Source organism: Poecilia formosa, unplaced genomic scaffold (genome assembly GCF_000485575.1).
Source record: "Poecilia formosa unplaced genomic scaffold, Poecilia_formosa-5.1.2 Scaffold153, whole genome shotgun sequence".
NCBI classification, from domain to species: domain Eukaryota; kingdom Metazoa; phylum Chordata; class Actinopteri; order Cyprinodontiformes; family Poeciliidae; genus Poecilia; species Poecilia formosa.
In genome coordinates this window covers 532,299-554,593 of record NW_006800092.1, presented here as the reverse complement: position 1 = coordinate 554,593, position 22,295 = coordinate 532,299, and the positions used below count along the sequence as shown (strand labels likewise).

General features: G+C 39.0%; 2 protein-coding genes across 2 annotated transcripts; one reads left to right on the top strand and one right to left on the bottom strand.

The window, feature by feature from the left end:
- Window positions 1-246: 246 nt before the first annotated feature.
- On the top strand, window positions 247-11,798 carry slc30a4 (solute carrier family 30 member 4). Its single transcript, XM_007563947.2, has 8 exons — window positions 247-397; window positions 727-1,270; window positions 4,079-4,225; window positions 5,358-5,511; window positions 5,682-5,916; window positions 8,532-8,637; window positions 8,733-8,867; window positions 10,714-11,798. Exons 2-8 carry the CDS (start codon window positions 847-849, stop codon window positions 10,866-10,868), a joined length of 1,356 nt encoding a protein of 451 aa, XP_007564009.1. The 5' UTR covers window positions 247-397; window positions 727-846; the 3' UTR covers window positions 10,869-11,798.
- Window positions 11,799-19,596: 7,798 nt separating this feature from the next.
- On the bottom strand, window positions 19,597-21,941 carry LOC103146162 (normal mucosa of esophagus-specific gene 1 protein-like). Its single transcript, XM_016677317.1, has 5 exons — window positions 21,729-21,941; window positions 21,552-21,612; window positions 21,366-21,454; window positions 21,210-21,270; window positions 19,597-20,956 (listed from the first exon to the last, which is right to left on the bottom strand). The coding sequence occupies exons 2-5, from the start codon at window positions 21,588-21,590 to the stop codon at window positions 20,888-20,890; spliced, it is 258 nt and encodes an 85-aa protein (XP_016532803.1). The 5' UTR covers window positions 21,591-21,612; window positions 21,729-21,941; the 3' UTR covers window positions 19,597-20,887.
- Window positions 21,942-22,295: the final 354 nt, after the last annotated feature.

The following is a 22,295-nucleotide window of genomic DNA, read 5'->3' as shown; positions in this document are numbered from 1 at the left end:
AATAGATGTAGTTTATCTATGCAATATGCAAGCAAGTTTGGCCTATATTGTTGCGGAAGTTGGAGAACTCTGAGCATCATACTTGAAGTTTAAAAACAGTTTCAGTGGTTGAAAAGACTATAAACGCCCTATGTTATAATTTTAAAAAAAGCACAATCGTGAGGAAACTAACCTTAAGAGGGGAATTCCTCTCAGCACGATTCTTTTCGGTGAACTTAGCCAATTGATATGGATCCCAGAAAAGAGCCGGAAATCCCATGACTATGATCAACCGAACAGAAGCAAAGTTCCCTGTGTTTCATTGCGGAGCTAAGGTGGTGCCAGGGCTGTGGCGTTGTTTACTCAATTACTATCATGACAGTGGAATGAGTTGGTCCCGCTGAAAACTCTTTTATCAGTAAGTCTTTCTCGAGTGTTTGTTAACAAACTGTCACATTACAAGAGCTGCCCTTCAGTCTGAAAGTGACAGGAAAGCTAACATCTGCTTGCTAGCTTGTTACTGTTTGCCTAGTGCTGCTTTTATGAGGGCAGGTGAACTTTCTCTGCTCACGTGAAGGCGTTAAAGGTACAAAGAAGGTTTTTTTTTAAAGTTTTTTATTGAAGTTTAGTAAACAGCGACTGCATTTTTTGTTGGTTGGTTGGTTTGTTTGTTTGTTGGAACTACTCAGTTGTACAAACGTGAAACGCCTATCTGTCTGTGTTTGACATCACTTTCCTTTTTGACAGGTCAGAATCGAAATGCAGCTTTACCATCGCGCTCCATTATAAAGATGTTAATGATTGCCCAAGAGGTCGGGGACTTAAAAACAGAGATATCGACACACTGAGCTCCGGTAATCACTTAACATGTCAGGAGGTAAGCTCTTCGGTAAGGTGCGGTCCGCCTTCAGGAGGGACCGCACCGACTGGAACCTGAGCGACTCGGCTCCCTTTGACTTCTCCGACGAGCTGGGGGAGGATGACGAGGCCCCCAAGTTCAACAAGCTGAAGGTGGTCGTCTCCGGAGAGATGTCCGACTACTCGGCCGGGGCTTCGTCCAACGGGGTGGCGGTGAGCACCGTGGTGGTCCCGCCTGGAGCTGGAGGAGATGAAGATGATGATGATGACTCCCTGCTGGACTCCTCGTCCACTCCGGGCAGCCCTGGTTTGAACATGGACCCATGTGACAACTGCAACAAGAAGAGGGAGAGGATCAGGCACAGGAGGGTGATGAAGAGGCTCATCATTGCAGCTATACTGTACTTCCTGTTCATGACGGGGGAAGTTATAGGTAAGAACCACAATGGAAACGAGGCTTTCAGTGTAAATGACAAAAATATTCAAACATTATAATTGTCTTTTTTTTTTCTTTTTATACTTTAACAGATTTCTATTTGCATGTTTAGCCACCTCCTTTTTGTATGCAAATCCTTCGAGTTTATCTCTGTAACTAAACAAACTCTAGATATGAAAATGCACCCAGTTGAAAGTGAACTGCCTTAAGAGTAGCAGCTGGCCCCACTGTGGGGATGAATCACATTCACCAGTGCTGCCCCAAGCCCTCCCCCTCCCACTCATCCCTTAGTAGTTAAAATATCCCACTGTGAAATGAGACACTCCCTCATGAAGCAGATGCATCATCTATTCTCACTGTTTCCATTTATATAGAAATAATATGACTTAATATGCCTGGACGTGTCATGTAAGCAGTCATCAACCCCTCAGCCGGCATCAAAAATATTATACCAAAAGGAAGGTAGTGGAAATACATGGACGTTTATGCACTTGTATCATTGACAGTACGCCAAAGGTTCATTTATGTGTGAGCTGTACATCATGATATGATGTTATCCCCTCATCAAAACACGCCTGGAATGTTGCCTTGATTCTTTCAGGCATGTTTGGTCGCCATGGAGATTAAAGGATTTCTCATTCAACTTTGCAATACGCCTGGGTGGGCCTAGCACCCCCTTCTTTGAGGTGTAGCTCCTCCTCTGAGCTGCAGTTTTCAAGCTTCTGAGCTTCTGCCTCGCAGAGCAGCCCTCCCCCGTGCCTCCACCACTCAGCTCCTTCAGACTAGCCAGTAGCAATTAGCAAACACCTGGTGATGAAGCTGAGCTCATTAGATGAGCTCATCTAAAGAGCTGAGCTCATCTAAAGAGCTGAGCTCAGCTCATCTTTAGATGAGCTCAGCTCATCTAATGAGCTCTTTAGATGAGCTGAGCTCTTCTAATGCACTGAGCTCATCTAATAAGCACTGGTAGAAAAGTTTTTAAAAGGACTAATAGAGGAGCCATGCTGTGATGGCTTCCTGAAGGCAGAGTTTCAGAAAGAGCAGGAGTTAAAAAGTACAAAATTTTTTAAAGTCTGAAATTCACATCGTTATTTGCTTGTGCTATAAAATGGCACTATGTGCCTGGAAAACACCTTTAAATAATTGTGCCAAAGTAGAAGAGTTTTTCATACATGCTGGAAATATTGTGACTTCAAAGTCCGTCAAGTTCATTTAATTTTTAACACTCAGTACTTCATTTTATTTTTGCCTAATGCTCCAGTATACAAGAAGAAGCTAGATATTTCAGTAGGTTTGCTCTTGCAATGATACTTTTTAAAGAGAGAAATAACGCTGTTATTCTTCCTATTTATTTATTTATTTAGTTATTTATTTATTTATTTTTGACTTCCTGGGAACTGGGTACGATTGCACAAGCTTTTAGTTGTAGCAGGAAAATGTTTGAAATGGAAAACGTTTGACTCTAGTGCATTTTCTAACACCTGAATAATAACCAATCCAAAAGAATTATACTGGAACCCTTCAATATTCACATCATGCTGGTTTCTGCGCTAAAAGAAATTAGAAATTATTACTTTGTGTCCAAGTGTGCCCTTAAAAAGTTTTAAATATCTAAAGAGTCCCTCATATTTTCCCCCCTACTTATAACCCACAGGGCTAAGGGCAGAGATGAGATGCAGCAATAAGAGAACAACATGGAAGGATTAATCTCTGTAACATTTATCCTTTTCTTCTTGCTCTCTGCTGAAATAATTTGTATCAATCTGTTATGCAGTATTTATGACGGGGCTGCCTGGAGTTACTGGAGTTTTTTATTTTTTTTTATTTTTATTTTTTTATTGCTGTCGGTCAAACAGTGATTTATTCCTGGATAACAAAACCCAGTGAACCACTTACTGGATAAATCTCCCGTAAGCAACCTTTGAAATTAATCCAGTGTGTGTTTACTTTTTCAACAACTAATAAACTAGCTGGCAAAGCCGCCTTCAGTATCTTCATCAAACATTAACCTTTATGAAAGACGAGCATACAGCTGTCCCATGCTGGAGTTTGAACTTTAATTTGTTGTTTAAATCAGATGTGAAATTGTCTCACCATGCAGTAGCGACAGTCTCGTTTTAGTGTGTATTTGACGGGTTCCCGGCTTCCCATGCAGGAACTCCCTCCCTGTCCTTCCTCCATTTCCATGCTTCCTTCAATTTTCCTTTTGTCCTGTTAGCTGTCCTTTGTTACTTTCCTTTCTGTCCTCAACACCTCAGTCCTAACCCCTTAGGACCTTGTTTCCTTTCTTCCTCATCTCCTTTTTTCTGTCCTTCTTTGCTCTTTCTTCCTTCTTCTTGACCTTACTTCTTTTGTCCATTCTCCCTCTCGTTCTTTATTTTTTCTCTCCTTTTTATTGTGTCTTGCCTCTGTGTCCGTTCTCTCTTCTGTCTGTCCTCAATTTTCTTCCTTCCTGTCTTTTTTTTTCTGTCTTTCTCTGTGTAAATCCTTTCTTTTATCCCCTACTGGCCATCACTTTCTTATTATCCTCCGGTGCTTCTTGCTGAATTCAACCCAACTAGCATTTAACAGTATCTCAAATGTTTCTCATTTGTTAGATTGAATCTTTTCAGCATTATTTTATTAATTTTTGCCCTATTTTCACTGTGAAAACCTTTAAAATAATTCCCATTATATTGAACAGGAACAAATCTCAGTTAGTTAGGATTTCCAAGTTTCAAGTTAGCATTTGCAAAAGATTTTTATACAGCCAGTCGTAAACATTTTTCACTGTAATTGCTCTCATTTTCCTCCATCTTTTTCCAGGTGGTTATGTGTCGAACAGTTTAGCAATAATGACTGATGCCGTGCACATGCTAGCAGATGTGGTTGGTATCTTGTTTTCTCTGCTGGCCCTGTGGCTCTCCAACAGGCCACCCACCAAGAGATTCACCTTTGGACTACATCGCCTTGGTGAGTTGCAGAGGCAGCTAAGCTGCTCTACTTTTTTTTTTTTTTTTTTTTCTCTGTCACTTTCCTTTTGTAGCTGCTCCCACTGTGGCATTTCATGTTGCTTTTCCTGCTGATTAATCATTTGGAGAAGTGTATTTTCAGCTGTGCTGAAAGCAAATAAGAATCCTATCTCTTTTATTGGATCTATAACAATGGAGGCCGACATGCTGGCTGAATGACTGGGGCTGTATAAACACTATAAAGACTTGTGTTAATGTCGGGAAAATAGTAATGAAAATTAATTTCTCACATGAACTCATAGTCACATCCTCCTAATTTCAGCAGTAAAATAAATTCTTAAAGGCACAAAAGCATTTTAAAATAATAGAAAACGCTTCAAAAACTTCTTTGAAAGAGTTGACTTCATCCTTTATGCCTTTGTCGACACAGTCAGTACGATTTAAACAAAACAGGAAAATAAAACCACAGCTTTGACACCGCAGCTACAAATGAAGAAGCTGCTGAAGACGAAAGAGTTCAACTTGATTTTCTGTCTGCTTCTCATTAAACTGGATCTTAATTTATTACATCACTTCCTCATTTTAAACTCGGTTCTCACTGAAGAAAAAATGTTAAAAAGTCATAAGACGCTTATTGTTTTTGCATCAGATATATCTTTTTAATGTTTCAGTAATTTCAAACGAGATTTTTTCTTTAGAAGTATTGTAAAGGTGATTTTTTTTAGAGATGTTTTTCGCGTTACTCCGTTATAATTAAGTTCTTCTTTTTTTGTGGTACAACAGCAGTTTTCTGTTTAATTTCCTTGAAGTAAAAAAATAAAATGATGAGAAATGTGAGAAATATGGAAAAATTAATTAAAAATGTATATATATATTTTTTTATAAAATTATTATTAAACACACAAGTTAAGCTGGATGGTACAGTTGCAGATCAAAAGCCATTGTGTGAGATTGAGTTTCAAGAGAAAGTTGAAAAGTTGCAACTGGATTTCTGCTTTTTCTTTTTTTTTTTTTTTTACCTGTTACTGTAACATTGTTCAAAGAGAAGTGTACTATGGTTAAGTCAGACTTTTTTTTCCCCATTCATCTTTTTTCCCCTTCAGCTGATGTCTGATTGTGTGTGTTTGTTGTAGAGGTGGTGTCGGCGGTCCTCAGTGTGCTGCTCATCTACATCCTGACGGGCGTCCTGCTGTACGAGGCCGTCTTGAGGACCGTGCATCAGGACTTTGACATAGACGGGGATATCATGCTCATCACTGCAGCTGTAGGGGTGGCGGTTAATCTTATGTAAGCATGGCCATTTTTACATTTTTAGAAAAAATGTGTAAGTTCAGTCCAAAGTGCTGCTGCCTTTACTGCCACGGACCCCAGGTGTTGATCTCTGAGTTAATGTTTACCTGAAGTCTACAGGATTGACTGCGGCGCTTTAGTGATTTAATGTCTCTTTGTCTTTCCAGAATGGGTTTTCTGTTAAACCAAGGCGGCCACCTCCACTCTCACGGTCATGGTCACAGTCACGGTCACGGTCATTCCCACGGCCCGGCTGCTGCCCCATCTGGTTCACACTCAGCCGGGTCGGGTCAGCAGAGGCCCACCGGCAGCCTCGCCGTTAGAGCGGCCTTCATCCACGCTTTGGGAGATCTCCTCCAGAGCGTCGGCGTGCTCATAGCTGCTTACGTCGTCCGCTTCAAGGTGAAATCACCGGTTCCGATATTCCTCCCAAAGTTCGGATAACGTCAAATCTTTTGCAGATTATTTTCACTTCTTTTCTTATAGCAAAGTTAACAGCTTTTCCAACAGCAGTGAGCACACAGAAATTAGCCTGTTTCCAACATTATGGTGCAATCCATCATTCATGAAGTAACGGCGTGTTGCCCTAATTTGTAGCCTCTCTGTTAATCCATCTGTCCTTGTTTACATATTGCTCAAACAGCATTCAAGCAGCGATGTGGCTGATAAACCCAAACAAGTCATAACATGCCTGCATGCATCTTCCTGCTTTTATTGTCAGCTAAAACTGGTTTTAGTGCATTAGTTTATTTAAGGATGATTCATGCACAGAGCTAAAAAAAAATGTTTTGAAAAACAAAAGCACATTCTTTCTTATTATTTCTCATGTGCAAACTCATCTTTTACCAATGCAAAATTTAGTTTCCCACAAAACAGGAATGCTATACAAGACCAATAGAAAATTTTAACACAGGAATGCGATGTTGGAGGCTGCAGAATCAGCAGACGGTCACTGATGCTCTCCTCCAGGAGAAGACCGTGCAAGAACTAGCAGAGATTGTGGCTTTATAGTGGTGGGATGTCATTTAAAAAAAGTATCAAGTATTTGAAGGCTTTGTTAGGGATTAGGATAGTTAGGAAGGATTGTGATTCATCTGGAGGTTTGACCCAACATGTCAACAATTTGTTCCTTGATTCAGTTGAAACTTTACTTAGAATTAGAAACCAAAAATAATTCTTCAAAACATTTTTGTATCTGATTATTAACTCCAATACTGACCATTTTAATCAATATTTGTGCACCTGTGTTTTTTTTTTTTTAATTTTTATTATTTCTCTCAGATAAAGGATCAATGACGACAATTTGCTCGTTTTTCCTAAAAAAAAAAAAAAAATAACATCTTTTATGCCCATTGAAAAAACCTACACAATTATGTCCTTATAGAAATAGAATTTTTTTTTTAACATATTCAATTTTGAATATTTTTCAAGGAGTGATCTATATAATTGAACTGGAGACACCTATTCTGTTCTGGGTCAGATTGACCCGCTGATTAAAAATCGAGACCAACGAGTCATGAAGATTTGTATTGAAAGTAAACTTTATTCAACCACTGTTTTTGAACCAGAAATGAACTAAACAACAAAATAAGATGTCAGGAACATAAACAACAACAGCGCACGTCTGTTTGTGAATATCCACAGCCCACAAATAATGTCACCGTGTTGTGATAGTAAACACCATGCAATGAATAAAATCAGAAATGAATAGATGAAAACGACCTAGATGCTTTAGTTGTGTCATCTCCATGGCACACGAGGGACATGTCATCACCGAGCGCTTTGTGCAAATTAACGTTACACATTTCAAACAACTCACGCTTGTTCTAACATCATCAGATGGCAAACCTAAAGAAGAATAAAATGGTTATGATTACTTGATGCTAATGTGTAAAACATTTTATATGTAGATTAAAAAGAAGTTTCATGCAGAAAAAATACTTTCAGCTATTTAAAAAAAATGTTTGTACTTTAAAATGGGTCAATTTGACCCGTAACTTAACATGAGGGTTGAAAAACAAAACAGAGATCTGTGGTGTTTTATACAATCATATTAAATTGTTTTATAGTCATATTTAATTATGACTCTATAAAACACAGTCCAATAAAACTGCTGTCATTACAAATGACTAAGGCTGAGTAACAAATGTTTCTCGGAACATTAATGATAAAACACACATTCAAGTCACAGGAGGCCTTTGCTCTTTTCCTGCTCAGATCTACATAATAGATAAAATAATTTAATATTTCTATTTGATAGAAATAATAATTTGATTATTGATGTCATGTTTTAAACTCAAGCAGTAAAAACTTTGTTCTGAATTAAAACATCTTTAAAACGTGTCTCTGTTTCTGAAAAACAAAATATTCTGTTTGACCGTCAGCCTAGGGATTTCTTTGTGTTGAACCCTTAATACATTTGAATTTGACATTCCTAGTAAATAAATAAATATAAAGTTTCTATAATGTCTTCTACCAGGTGTTTTTTTTTATTACAGAAAAGTTTACATCTGTTTACCATGAAAACAGATTTTCACACCGAGTAAAAGTTTCTTCAATAATCAGTATGAAGCCTGTTGTATTACTGGCAAGCTAAGTCCAAGAGTTTTATGGCACTTGTCAAAAAACATGTAACACATTTAGCTTTGAAGTTTTTAGACAACTTTATGGTAATTTTTGTAGGTCTTGAAGTTAAACCATAGCAGTCCTAAAAACCCTCTTAAAGTCCTAAATGCCAGTCATTCAAACTTGCAGAAATGTCTCAGAAAATTGAGTGAATTTCATTTGCTATTTGCCATAATCATCAAAATGAAGAGGGATATATCCCCAACCCCCTAATAAAGATATCAGCACTACAACTGTATCACTGTATGTTAAGGAAGTTTTTCTTAAATTAATAAATTACTTAAATTCAGTTTTTGATGACATTCTTGCTGAGCTTTACCTGCATGTAAACATTGCTAACAGTGAGTTGCAAAACGACTGATTTTACTCAATGCAAATGTCTGACTTCACAGCCGGAGCTGAAGCTGGCCGACCCCATCTGCACCTACATTTTCTCAGTTCTGGTCCTCTTCACCACAGTCCGCATCATTCGAGACACGATAGTCATAGTCCTGGAAGGTGAGTCCAGGTTCATTTTCCCCGAGCTTACTTTGGTTAGCTTTTATGAATCTGTTACAGCGGGCAGCTCTGGTGATCTTTTTCCCACCCTGCAGGTGTTCCCAGACATTTGGACACCCAGCGAATCAAAGAGGACCTCCTGAAGCTGGAGGACGTCCAGTCTGTCGACGAGCTGAATGTCTGGGCTCTGACGGCTGACAAGACCGCAGCGATGGTGCACTTGCAGCTCAGTGAGTACCTACAATAAAGACGGGATGAAATGGACAGATTTCAGGCAATTTAGCTCCAGTTTAACTTTTCAACATGAAAGATAAAGTCCTTTTGTTTAAATTGAAACTGTAATGGAAAGATCTTCTCAGATATCTGAATATAATCAGAATCTGATGCAAGTTTATCTACATTGTTCCTTGATGTAGATTGGTTGCTGATTTGGCAGTAGATGAAGTGTCAGTGTCCTGAAAGGACAAAAGGCTTTGTGTAAAGTTGCCATGTGTCAGTGTGGCCTCTGGAGTTTGTTCTTATCTTTGACCTTTGGTTTAACAATTATGTCAATTTTGATTTTTACAGCAGGAATGGTGCTTAGTGTGCTGATACATGCTGTAACACTTTAGAAAACTTCAGCTGTTAACAGACCATCTGATGTTCCTTATTTCATCCCATTAAAAAAGTCCCTCCACCGTCTCATCCAACAACGAGCAGGTTCATGGATGAAGGGGACACACTCTCCAACACTTAAAGCGCTTTACAATTTGCATCTGAATGTATTTTAGTTGAACACGTCTAAGTTTTCCATTAGCTGCAGATTGGACAGCAGAGGGCGCTGTTCCTTCATCTCTGCACCAACCGCACTGCAACTCACTGGCTGCCTTAGTCATGATTTTGTTTCTATTGACAAAACTTGACTGGTTTGACCAGTAATGGTGTGAAAACTTTTACTGTGCGCAGCTACAAGTGCACATGTATGTGTATGCAGTGGATATTAAAGTATACACAAAGTGGTGAAGAAAATATTTGAAGCATTAATGGCTTTGGCATATTTAGAGTAAATGAGTTGGCTGTACCAAAGCCAATCCTGTACGGCTGTGGACTGATTATTGGTCAGTTCCACTCTGGTTAAGATGTACAGTTTTGTGAATATATATTCCCAACCCCTCTTATAAATATGTTTGATGCTCTATTATATTCTCAAATTTTTAAGTGTGGCAACAATTTGAAAACACAATAAACCTGCTATTAGGAAACTTTTTCATGATACTGTATGAAAGGAAATTCATTTGGATTCACAACATTTCATACGTCTGGATTTGTCTGTGTTCACCATGTTCTCGGTTTAAGTGCAAGCTGTTTTCGACTTGGAAACACTCAGGTCTTTGTACATGAGGTATTTGGGAGCAAAACCATTCATAATCCTCTAGTCTTGCTTTGGTATTTAGCAGATCCTGATTCAACTTTAAAGTAATTTAGTTTTCCACTATTATCCTTTTAAAAAGAGGCGTTAGATGCTCCATTTCTCCCACCGTGCAGCAGAACGTTTTTAGAGCCCTGTCTTGCACACTCAAGTAGACGTCAGGAGTGGAAATGATTATTGTCGTACAGGGGCCACATGCTGGATCGACCAGAATGAAACTTTTAACAAGAACAGGCTTTTCTTTTGTTCCAGCTTATCTTTCTGTGCAACATTATTCTACAACAATTGAATCATCAGAATACCTCCAGCGGTAACAGTTGTTTTTGTTGCGAATGTTTTCTGTGGATTCAGCTATTGTTAGATATGTTGTTTAGGAGAGAAATTTTTTATATGTTAAAACAAACTGGCATGACTATTCTTGTCATTTGGTCTGGATGAGCTAAAAATAAAGTGAGGGAATGAGTCTGTGTGAGACTCCTTATACTCTGTTCTCACCAATGAAACTATAATTAGCTTGGAACGCAAAGCTGACTTATCTAACCTCTTGGTCTCAAGATTTTCACTTAACATGGTAATCTAGCATGAGATATTTTACACTGCAGAAGACTTGCAAAACATAAAATCCACGGCTGAGCCAGCTGTGATCATGTACACGCCTGTGTTCACAGCTCCCTCTAGTGCCAACAACTGGGAAGACGTCCAGGCCAAGGCGCGCCACCTGCTGCTCCACACCTACGGCCTCACCAGATGCACAGTGCAGGTCCAGACTCACAGACAGAGGACGGTACGTAGCTGTGCGCAGTGTCAGCAGCCCAGCGTCTGAGAGTCTCTGTTTCATTGACATGCGCGGTCCGTTCCAGCGGAGGCAGGGATGTCTCGGCGCTGATCGGTGCCTTTGCAAGTATAGAGACATGGATGGGGAAAAACGGCGGTGCCTAAGCACAGTCAGTGGAACGACAACAGACGCACATTTCTAATTGGAGGAGAACTGCAGCCTCTTGGGGACCTAATGCCCTGTGCTTGCATCGCTCTCATTGGGTGGAAAATTATCTCTTATGCTGAGAATAATCTGAAAACTTGACCTTAATTCACCATTAAAGCCTACTGCAACGGGTGATTTTTTTTTTCATTTGTATCAAAGAATTTTGCTTTGTTTCAAATTATGTTTGGTTATTAAAAAGGTATTACTTTATTGTAATGTGTTCAAGCTGGATGCTATGATCTTAATGTAATAGAGTGGAAATCAGCAATTTTGGTTTGATTTTGTAGCTGGCCTCAGTGCATGCAAGCTAAACCTTTTCATGGGTTACGAGACTCACTTTTTTATCATTTCTATTTTGTCAACATTACACCTTGTCAAATGTGTTCACCTGAAGTCTGTTACCAGGCAGATTTCTGTCTCTGTAAAGAAAATCAATGGTGAATATTTCAAATATTCCAAAAGTAACATCATGGTTGCTTCACTTGCATAATGTAATAATTTACTGACTATACTACTTTAAGAAACAGAGTGTTAATGATCAATAAGACTGATGATATCATTGACAGACAGCGTGAGGATATAATTATAAAGCTATGCAGATCAGTTTTAGTGCTCAGAGCACAAGGGATGACGTGAGCTGGATTTGCTATTTATGGTGTTTTCTGAAAAGTTGAGAGAATGTAAGGGGGGATGTCTAAATCTCCACTTCCCCCAAAAAAATAGTATTAAAAACTGGACCACAGTTTTGGCATAATAAAGTTTTCAGTTGTGTTTGTTGTACTGTGTTTTCTTATCATAAAGTATAAAGTGTTTCAGAATGTCAAATATATCAGAATCGGCTTCTTTGCTCAGGTTTGTGCACTCAAGCAAGTTGACTCTACACACAGTTAGCATACACACATCTGACTACCAGGAAAAAAAAATATTGTCCAATCACCATTTTTTTTTAAATCCCACATTCTTTGTAAGGTAATAAAAGGTTTTATGCACTTACATTGTCTCTTCCCATAAAATATGTTATTACTGATGAACGCCATTTTTATGAATTAGAAAAAGGTACGTACAAAAGTCCCACCCCTTCACATGTGGTATCATTGAAAAGCCCTAAATGTCCTCTCCAGATACCAAAAGGAATTAATTCAGTAGAATGCAGGGGGTGGGAGATATTCAAGTTTATCCATGTCCTTTACAGAGGACAAAAATGAACTACTGGTAGTCAGGAGGTTATTTATATACAGAGAGAAAGAGGACACAAAAAATTCAAAATGAAATGATCTATATATCCATCACTGACAGCCCGTTTATGCAAACGGTGTTGTGTGGCTGAAGTGTGAACAGATGGTGTCCTGTATGTGTGGGGTCTGCAGAGATGACGTCCAAGCCTGAGAACGGCCAGACCTGTAGGAATAATAAATTACTTGTATAGAACCTGTTTGAAACATTGACTACTCCTTCAGCATGTCGCATAAGAACCAAGAATAATGCTGACAGTACTGCAGCCCTGACTTTCCTCAGCTAAGGTCAGAATTCATAATTCAACAACAAAGAGAATGCAGAAAACAAGTTAAATGTGAAACCCACCTATCTAACGCTTCCTAAGAAAAAAAAAGGTGTTGATCTGTAAGACTTTCAGGGAAATAATAGACAATGAGAAATCTGCAATCTGCCTCTAGACGGCTCAAACAAAAAGAAAGCAAGATTTCAATGTAAGTCTGATGTAAGTCTGGACCTAATCTCACTGAGTCAATGACATTAAACCATTTCTCCTTGAAATCCTCCCATGTGGTTATCCATCCATTCATTCATCCATCCGTCCCTCCATCCATCCCTCTGCTTATCCGGTCGCGGGGGTAGCAGCCTAAGTAGGGAAGCCCAGGCTTTCTTCTCCCCAGCCACTTGTTTCAGCTCCTGGGGAATCCAAAGGTGTTCCCAGGCCAGCCGAGAAACATCGTCCCTCCAGCGTGTCCAGGACCTCCTCCTGCTGGGACGTGCCCAGAACCCCTCACCAGAGAGACGTCCAGGAGGCTTTCTGACCAGATGCCCAAGCCATCTCAACTGACTCCTCTCGAAGTGAAGGAGCTGTGGCTCTACTCTGAGTCCCTACTGCATGATTGAGCTTCTCTCTCTAAGGAAGAGCCCAGACACCCAGTGGAGAAAACCCATTTCGACCACTTGTATCAGTGACCTCGTTCTTTTGGTCATGACCCAAAGCTCATGACCATAGATGAGTAGGAACATAGATTGACCGGTAAATCGAGAGCTTTGTTTTTTGACTCAGCTCTCTCTTCACCACGACAGACTGGTACAGCGTCCACTTCCCTGCAGACGCTGCGCCAATCTGCCTCTCTCGCTCTGTTTTTCCTTCATTCGTGAACTAGATCCCAAGATACTTAAACTCCTCCACTTGGGGCAGGACACCCCCCCTCCCCCCCGACCTTGGGAAGTGGGTGGTTGTGGTTAATATCAAACAATTTTGTTAAGAAAAGTGGGCCAAAAGTGCTCTGCCTCAATGAAAGACTGATATCTCAAACTGTGAGGCTCAAATATGAAACTGTTTTTGTAAAGGATAGCACAACCATTTGTTGGTTGAGGAGACATTAACTGTTTTACATCCATAAAATAGTCCATAAAAAAGTCTATAAAATGTCTTACAAAACTGCATTTTGTATAAACTGTGGTTGTTTTTGTGTTCTACTCATATTCTACTCAAAAGTGACTACAGCAAATCTGATCAGGTTTGGATGAAAGCGTCTGATCTTTTTGTTTTAATGTGTGGTTAATTTTTCAAACACCAGGGGTCGCACATGTGCTGGTTTTATAAATGACAACGCTTGAAGCCGAAATGATTAAGTGCAGGAAGCAAAATCGGCTTTTAGCGAGTAACAAAATATACATTCACCGGTTCTTTATTAGGTACACCTGCTCAGTTGCTCATTAACATAGAAATCAGCCAATCAGATGGCAGGGAAACACGGAGTTCAATCTGGGCATCAGTGTGAAGTGGGGTAAGACATTCAATGACATGGTTGTTTCCAGCAGACGACCTGGTCTAAGTATTTGAGAAACTGGTGGATTATGTACATTTTCATGCCAAACCATCTCTCAGCAACAGTAGAAGATTACAGGATTTTCATCAGTAGAATGAGAATGGTTTGAGATGAGGCATCAACCAAGGTATGCAAAATATAATCTCTGAACGCATGTCAAGTTTGAAGCAGGTGGAGTTCAGCAGCAGGTGCCACACCTCTTTGTTTTTAACAGGAAGCTGAGACTACAATTGAAATTCCTACAATGGCATTTCAAGGTCAGCAGATCCTAGTTCTATTAAGCACCGTTGGGAAGTGGTACAAGACATTTGCATCATGGTTCTATGGCGGACAGATTTGAAGCACAACGGCATGATGTTCTCCTGTTAACGAGGCCCACGGTCTCCGAGGAAAGTTTCAGACACTTTCCTGATACTGTTCCATGGAAATGTAAGGCAGTTCTGGAGGAAAAAGTGTCTTCAGCCTCTACTTTTAAAGGTGTGTGGCCGGTCAGTGCAAGTGCAGGTAGTCAAGTATCGAGAGGCCTATGAATTAGTGAAATAATGATTTCTCTAAGCGATATGAATATACTTGAAGAGTACATTGGACTACATAAAAGAGTTATCCTTTGATAGCTGCAACATTCCCCACCAATCAAAGTTAATGTTCAAATGTCAAATGTATAAAAGAGTTTATAATTGACAAGACAGTGTCAGTTTCCAGGCAACATAAGTGCTATAAAATTTTCAGACAGCGGTTAACTTTGTTTTAGAAGGAAGCAGCTTCCCTCCGTCTCCCCTGCCTTTCTGCCTCATCTAACACACAACTTGCTTTTATTCTGTCTGACTAGGTTCCATCGCAAAGCATGGAAATCTGTCCAAAAAGCACAAAATAGCTTTTATTAATGTAATGTGAACAAAGAGGTGAGGTAAAGAAAGTTTCATGTTTGACATTCAATTACAACTAAAGTTAATGTTTTTCACTCGCTGGTCACATGATCTGCGGTGCCGTGTGTGTGTGTGTGTGTGTGTGTGTGTGTGTGTGTGTGTGTGTGTGCAATAATGTCACGTACATATATTTCAAGGCACACGACTGCAGCGCCGTGCCCTTCCTGTCTCATTGTTTCTGTAAGTAACTTATAAGTCGAACATAGTTTGACAGATGAAATTGTGACAGCTGTAAAGCTCTCTGTGTCTGAGGCTTGTTTTTGCATTGCAGCCATACAGATGCCTGTGCAAGTCTGAGCTTGTCTAGCAAAAGCCATTGAATTTCATTGCTTAAAAACTCATGAGGCAGAATGACAGTGCAAAAAAGGTGGAAAATCTGTGTGGGGGTGAAACACAAACAGCAGCACCTGTAATGCAAGTGGAACCAAAAAAAAAAAAAAAAGAAAAACACTTCCTGGTTGCAGAGCTGGAAATAAAAGCTCCACCTTTTTCTCTTTGTATTGTCTCATTTTGTTTAATAAGTCATGAGACACCCGTTCAGCGTCATGGATATCCAACTGAACTACAGGCTGTGGATGCCGGACACAGCCGAGGGCGGCTTTCTATCACAGACACTTTTTGATTATTCGCTCTCCGATATGAGCGATGGGAGGACTGCCTCTCTGAAACATAATGCCAGCTCTGTTTGCCCATCCAGCCATAAACTAAGCAGATTAGTTGCTTGGCTTTTTTACTGGGTGGCGTTTATTACTTTACAGCTAGCCTTACTGGCACCATTTCCTGCTGTAAATGCTGTCATCTGAATGAAATATGGAGATCTGTGACAGAAGAATTAAAGCAACAGTGAGCTTTTAGTTCTTTTATTTGATATTGATCTCGTAAACAAAACAATCAAAACAAATATTCACTCTCACTTTTTCGACATAATCGTTCAGACGCTTCAGAGAGTTGATACTTTTCCACCTTGTTGCTGTCACTAACTAAGCGGTACAGATATCGCTGGCAAAACTGGATTTTTTTTGCATTATTTTCTTTTAAAAATAGGAAAAAACTCAGATTTATCCACATATCATATATGTAATATACATTTTTAGAGAGGTCACAATAGACATAACATTGGTCCAGTGGTAAATTTCAATCTTCAATGGAGATTCATGCACAAACATGAAAATGAGAAGAAATTTGCTTTGTTAATTTTATATTATTTAAAAGGAGCTGTAAGATATCAGAATAAAATCTAAATGCACAGACTTATATTTGAAGTTGTTTTTTCTAAGCAGAACCAAACATAGCCCACCTATTTAGAGTTGCCTCTGATTAGTAGTAAATGAAACACTGATCAATATATTTGATGTGTATTAGTGATTTTGTTGATGGCATTTGACAAAATGTAATACTTATTGCTTATTGCACTGGGAATCGCCTTTTTGCTGAAATATGATGTACAAATAAACTTGGACTAAGGAAGGGGATAAACTTATACTTTATTTTTTTTCTTTAGAGTAATTTAAAATGTACTTTTCTACTGAAATTCCAATAATCTCCTTTTTGAATACTTAATACTAGAAACAATTCTGACGTACAACCCCAAAGAAAGATAAGTTAGAACAGAAAAATGTAAGATTTTCTCTTGTAGTGCAGAGTGGCTTTGCCAAATAAACTTCAAACTTGATAAATATTACTTTCAACAGCAATCCACAGTTGAAACTAATTTGTATATAGATCTAATTTTCCGTCGATTCTTATTCACTTTCAGCTTGATTTAACTTCAGTTTGTTCAATCTAAACAAACAAGAGCTCAAACACAAAGAGAGCACACATTTACCTGCATGTATGTTTGGAGGACGACAGAAAGAAGACGAAAAATGAATACTTTTTTTTTTTAAAGGACAGGTGAGTATTATATATTTTATCCACTAAATTAGAAAAAAATGCCCTGTCACATACAAATATGGTACATTTCTTGCAATGTGCTTTCTGCCAATATTACATTTTGCATTGAGTTTTTTTTTTTAGCATGATCCCTACCTTTATTTGCAAGGAAACTCACTGCCTAAATCCCAGTTATGTATGTAGGTCATTCCTGCAGAGGGCAGATCTGTGCCTCAGATGTGAACGAGATAAAAATAAGTTTCCATCAGTTAATCTGGGAGCAGCTTGACTTTTCCTAAAAAACAAGTGGGAGTGTTTTCTTGCTGCTTGTTGATGTTCTTGCTGAGAGATGCTGCAAAGTACACAACTCAATGCAATCTCTGTGGCCACATGCAAGCTCAGGTTATTTGAGGGATTGCTGCAAAGTCAATGACTTGTTGCAAAAGCAGGACTTCTTTAGAAAGAAAACATTTTGCAGACTTAATTTGATTGTAGTTTTGGATTAGATATTTATATAAATTAGTGTACACTCTATATGCCAGGGCAGAGTTTTTCTACATAAAGGATATCTCAAGATGACAGCATTGCAAAGTTGCTAGAATAATGAGAACAACAGAAAGCAACACTCGGCACCTAAGAACGCACCTCGTTGGGTCATGGCCCGACCAAACCACACAAAGAGCACCACACCAAGATCAGGGCCGCCGGACAACCCTCGAGCCACTGAACACACCTCCAGCACTTGCCAAACCAGCAAGGATGCAGGGACGAGAACATAAGAATGCGTACCACGCCCCCTGGTCAGCCCCCTGCTCCCAGCCCAGTCCCCCACACCCCACTCTACTGTGTTTGCCTGTGTTAATGTAAAATGTTCACAGATGTGTAGTGGATGTGGTAATGCTGAAACAACACTCTGACAGTGTTCTTTTTTTTTTCTTCTTTCCAGTCTCTTGTGTCAAATTTCCTGCTAACCCTATCCTTACCCTAAACCTAACCTAACCTAACCCTTTTAGGCCATGTTCTGCCCCTTTAAGAGTTTCTGTAATTGTCATTTATAATTTTGTTTCTCATATACTCCGTCAACCTGACATGTTCTTGCTATGTCAGGCGAAGCACGATTAAACTCCTTGAATGTATTTGTCCTTACACAAACCGAATAAAGAAAAGAAAAGGGTGAAAATTGCTAGTGCTTTTAGTCCCTTTCAGAGCAAACTGACTTCCAGGCTTGTGTGGCATCCAGTTTCAAAACCTATTTATGGCCACAAACTCTTGAAGGAAGAGTTGAATGTTATCACGTGTGCACCATCACTGTGAGGCTTTAACTGGCATACGGCTAGTTTAACCTCACAAAGCATCTATAAAAGGGAAAAGAATGTTGCTCTGAGGAAAAAACAGTTGGAATTACTCCAAAAAAAAAAAAAAGGGAAAATGAGTTTCCAGTTAATTATTCCTGAACACAGTGGGGATTTTTTTCTGCAGGACTGTATTGATCACGCCTCTTAAATGGCCACTGATAGATTTGGATCTTTCACACACCAGAGCCAGAAGTGTGAAAGCTGTTTGTTGTTGCTGCCACTTTAAGTAACAAATCTACCTCGAGTCACATTTCCCCTAAAAAACAAAAATAGGCATACTTGTTTTTTTTTTTTTTTTTTTGCTATTGTTTACGAGTAGCACACATCAGTTGAGGAATGCTTTCAGAAGTGTGCAAGTATTTACTATACCTTTGCAGGAGATGCATGACTGATTAAAAAAACATAACCAAGTGTTCACTTTGGATCATTTTCATTTTCAGTTTTGGACAACAGGTGTCCTTCACAAAGACACTTGTACATTCAACTGTTTAATTTAAAAACGTCTGTTTGAGGAAATGTATTTAGCTGTTTAAGTAAAAACGAGCTGTTGCTGTCGATTTCCATGTTTTATTAAGGAAAAACAATCCAGTTGTGGGTACCACCCATACGTTTTCCTGTTTTTGATGAGTCACTGTGACTGAAGTGGAAAAGGCTGCACCCCTTTTAACATTTCTGAACTAAGACAGAGCAGGAGGGTTTGTGTGTACTGTAACTACCACAGTTTACATGCAGTCATCATGACTATGGATATTAATCTGAGGCATTTGTTGAGAAGACATACAACCAAAAACCCAGGGTAAACAAGTTTGAATGCATCGACTGTCTGCAGAACCAGAACTAAACTGGCACCCGTGAATATATGTAGATCCATGCACCCTTGCTAAAATGTGGTTAAATGTCCCTAAAGATAATCAAATACTTCTTTTGGTAGCCACAAAAAACCCATTGCATAATTTTTGCTGGATATTTGACTTGTCTTTCTATCAAAAGTGCTAGAGTTAATTTAAAAAGGCTGGTTCGGGGTTTCAGGGATAAACCAGAAATTTTCAATAAAGCTGAGTGCAGGACAATCAACTGTCCTGAAGCTTAATGTTAGCCTGCGTCATACATTGCAAAACCAGTTTTGAGCACTGCTTGGGATCAATTTCCTGCTAGAACGGCCTACTGTGAGCAGGTTTCAACCCTAATATGAAAGAAAATTGGTCAAAGCCTGTGGCCAGGACAAGGACAATAACAACAAAGTTCTGTCTGTCCAGGACATTTCATGAACTGAAGTGCAGAACTCCCAGGAAGTCTTCAGTCGGGATAACAAATTTGGAAGACAATAAACTGTCTCATAAATTATCGCAATAAATGAAAAATATTGTCATTTTGACAACATTTTTATTGTACATAATAACAACAATGATAAGGGCTCATTAATGCAAGCATATTCAAAGATTAAGAAAAACCTTTCATTTCTAAAGAACATTTGACACTGGAACTAAAAAAAACATTTGAAATATCCAAAATAAGCTAATAAAACAATATAACAGTAATTAAAATGGATTGTGAGGTGTCTGTAACCAAAATTGCATTTGAAATAATCATTTAGCTTAGACAGTAAAAACAGGCAAAAGTGGCAGGTAGTGCAAAGTAACTACTTTGTTGTAGGTGTCAAATGTTTGGAGTGCTTCTCAAAATCCTGGCTTTTCAAGTTTATTAAAGGGGAGCATCTCCTAGCAACTGTTGTCCAAATGAAAATGATTATGCTCATTTTAATTTATCATGCGATTGATTTATTGTTTACTGTGTTAGACTTAGTCTTCAATCCCTCTGTCATTTGTGATTGTAGTTCCCGACTTCAAATTTATGACTAATCACATGATAGTTTCCTTCATCTTGTAGATCACGTAGAGGCAGCAGCCACCAGCATCAAGGTCAAGTGATGGTTTTATCCCTAAACACTGTAAAGTGAAGTAGTTGTAGTATTGTGCTGCAGGGTTGTTCCTCTGCCTTACAGCATAATGAGTGAAGTTATCTCCTTAATCATATTGAAAGTGTCGACTATAATTCAATTTAAATGAAATCGACCAATTCTGATAAGAATATTAAATATTCTGACATAATTCTGTTGATGGTTGCAAAGCTCACGTTTCTCTTCAACTTTCTAAGGGGCATTTCATTAAATATTAAATAGGTTGTATGCATTTGTTTGAAGCCGCAAATATAATGTTGACACCGAATCGCCAAGACTCTCTTCTAAGCCACATAAAAGCTCAGCTTTATTGACAATATACAGTACAGTACTCTGGGTTTGTGTCTTTTTATATTTAGACAGCAATGAACATTCCTACTGAAGGCATCTGACAGTTAAGACGAACCACAGCTGATAAAGTAAAAATTAATCTCTCCAGCTCTGGTTAGCCAATAAAACCAAAAACAAAAACAAATGACCCGTCCTAATCTCAGACGTTTCTTTTTCTGTCGTTGTGGATAGATGTCCTTGTGTTGCCGCTACAGAGCAGGGGTGAAGCCCCACCAGTTGAGCAGAAGCATTTCCGCACACTGAGTGTCAAAGCGTCCTAGTTTGTGCAGAAAGGATTCTGCTAGACTGATGAGGGGGCCTGGCAAGTAGTCAAGACTCTACATCTTCAGAGATGATACTGGCTCTTCTTTCTTTATTTGGTCATGGACTTCACCATTTCCAGAGTCTCCACTGGTTTCCACTGCTGATTGATGGTGATTAGCTGCAGCAAAATGTTACAGACAGAAAAAAAAGAGAGAGAGAAGACCCTTTGTTATAGGTATTGGCTATTACCAGGATTGGGTCTGATGTCACAGAAGACGGTTGGTACAAGTGATAGTGACTCAGCACTATCTATCAGCAGCAGGGTAGAAAGCAGCGCTTGTTTACGTGCCGCAATAAAGAGAACTGAAACCCTTATGAAAATGAATACAGCTGGTAGAATCCTATAAAGCATAAATAAAATTAAAACACACCTTTTGGGGCTTTGAGGGGTCCAGTCTTTCCCATGGTTCTGGGTTTTCAGACTTGTTCAAACTGTACAGCATAGTAAAACAACAGATTATACTCTCTCAGCTCTAATTGATGTAATTTAATCAATTGTGAGCTAAAAAAAAAAGAGGAAAACTCACATCACATCGGATTTGGTGAACAGAAAGTACAAGGAAGCAGATGTGGCTCCTGTAGCTGCGAACGCCATGAATCCCACCAGAGGGATCAGCTGAAACAGACACACAAGAAGCATAACAACCACATCTGATCTTCACTAGGAGCAGACTGACTGCACAAATAAAAACAGTAAAAAGCAAACGTCTTACCTCCTTCCTCTTCTTCAACAACTGGATGAATCCAGACATGTTTCCAAAATACTCAAAACACCTGCAGATAAAATAGTTTGGTTTTCACTTGTTGTTGTTTACATCCTCAGTCTGAGTCTCTGCCTTTCTAAAGGAAGAGGCAAGGTCCCCAAAGTAGTTCGGTGCGACATGTCTTACCTGCTGCTTCAGAGCTTCCTGAAAGTCTCTGAGTCCTGCACAGCAGGAGACAAACAGATGTAGGACGAGGCGGGAGGGTTTACGAGGTGACAAGCACGTAGACACAAGATGCTTCCTGTATTGTAATGTACAACTCAAGGGCAAAGCATCTATTTGGTCATGACGGGTACAAAATACCAGTGTGCAGGGCCCTCTAGTGGTCACACTTGAAAGCTGAAAGATAACTGTAACTGTTAATAAGAGCAAAAAATCATGTCATGGTAAATGCTGAGACAATAAAATGACACAATAAAAGTTACATAAAAATAACATTTATTTTAAAACTGATTTGTTTATAGCCTGACATAGGAGAACACTGTTGTTACTTAAATGCCCTTAATCATTAATTGTTGATCTCAGGGATGCACCAGTTAGTGAACATTAGCAGAAATATGAAAATCCCACCATGTAAGTTCATTAGTAGACTTCACCTTTCTACCGTTTTCGTTCCAAGTAACAATTTAAACTATAATCTATATCTGATATCAGATACAATAAATATAGAAAGTTGAGTTTTTTTCAAACTAG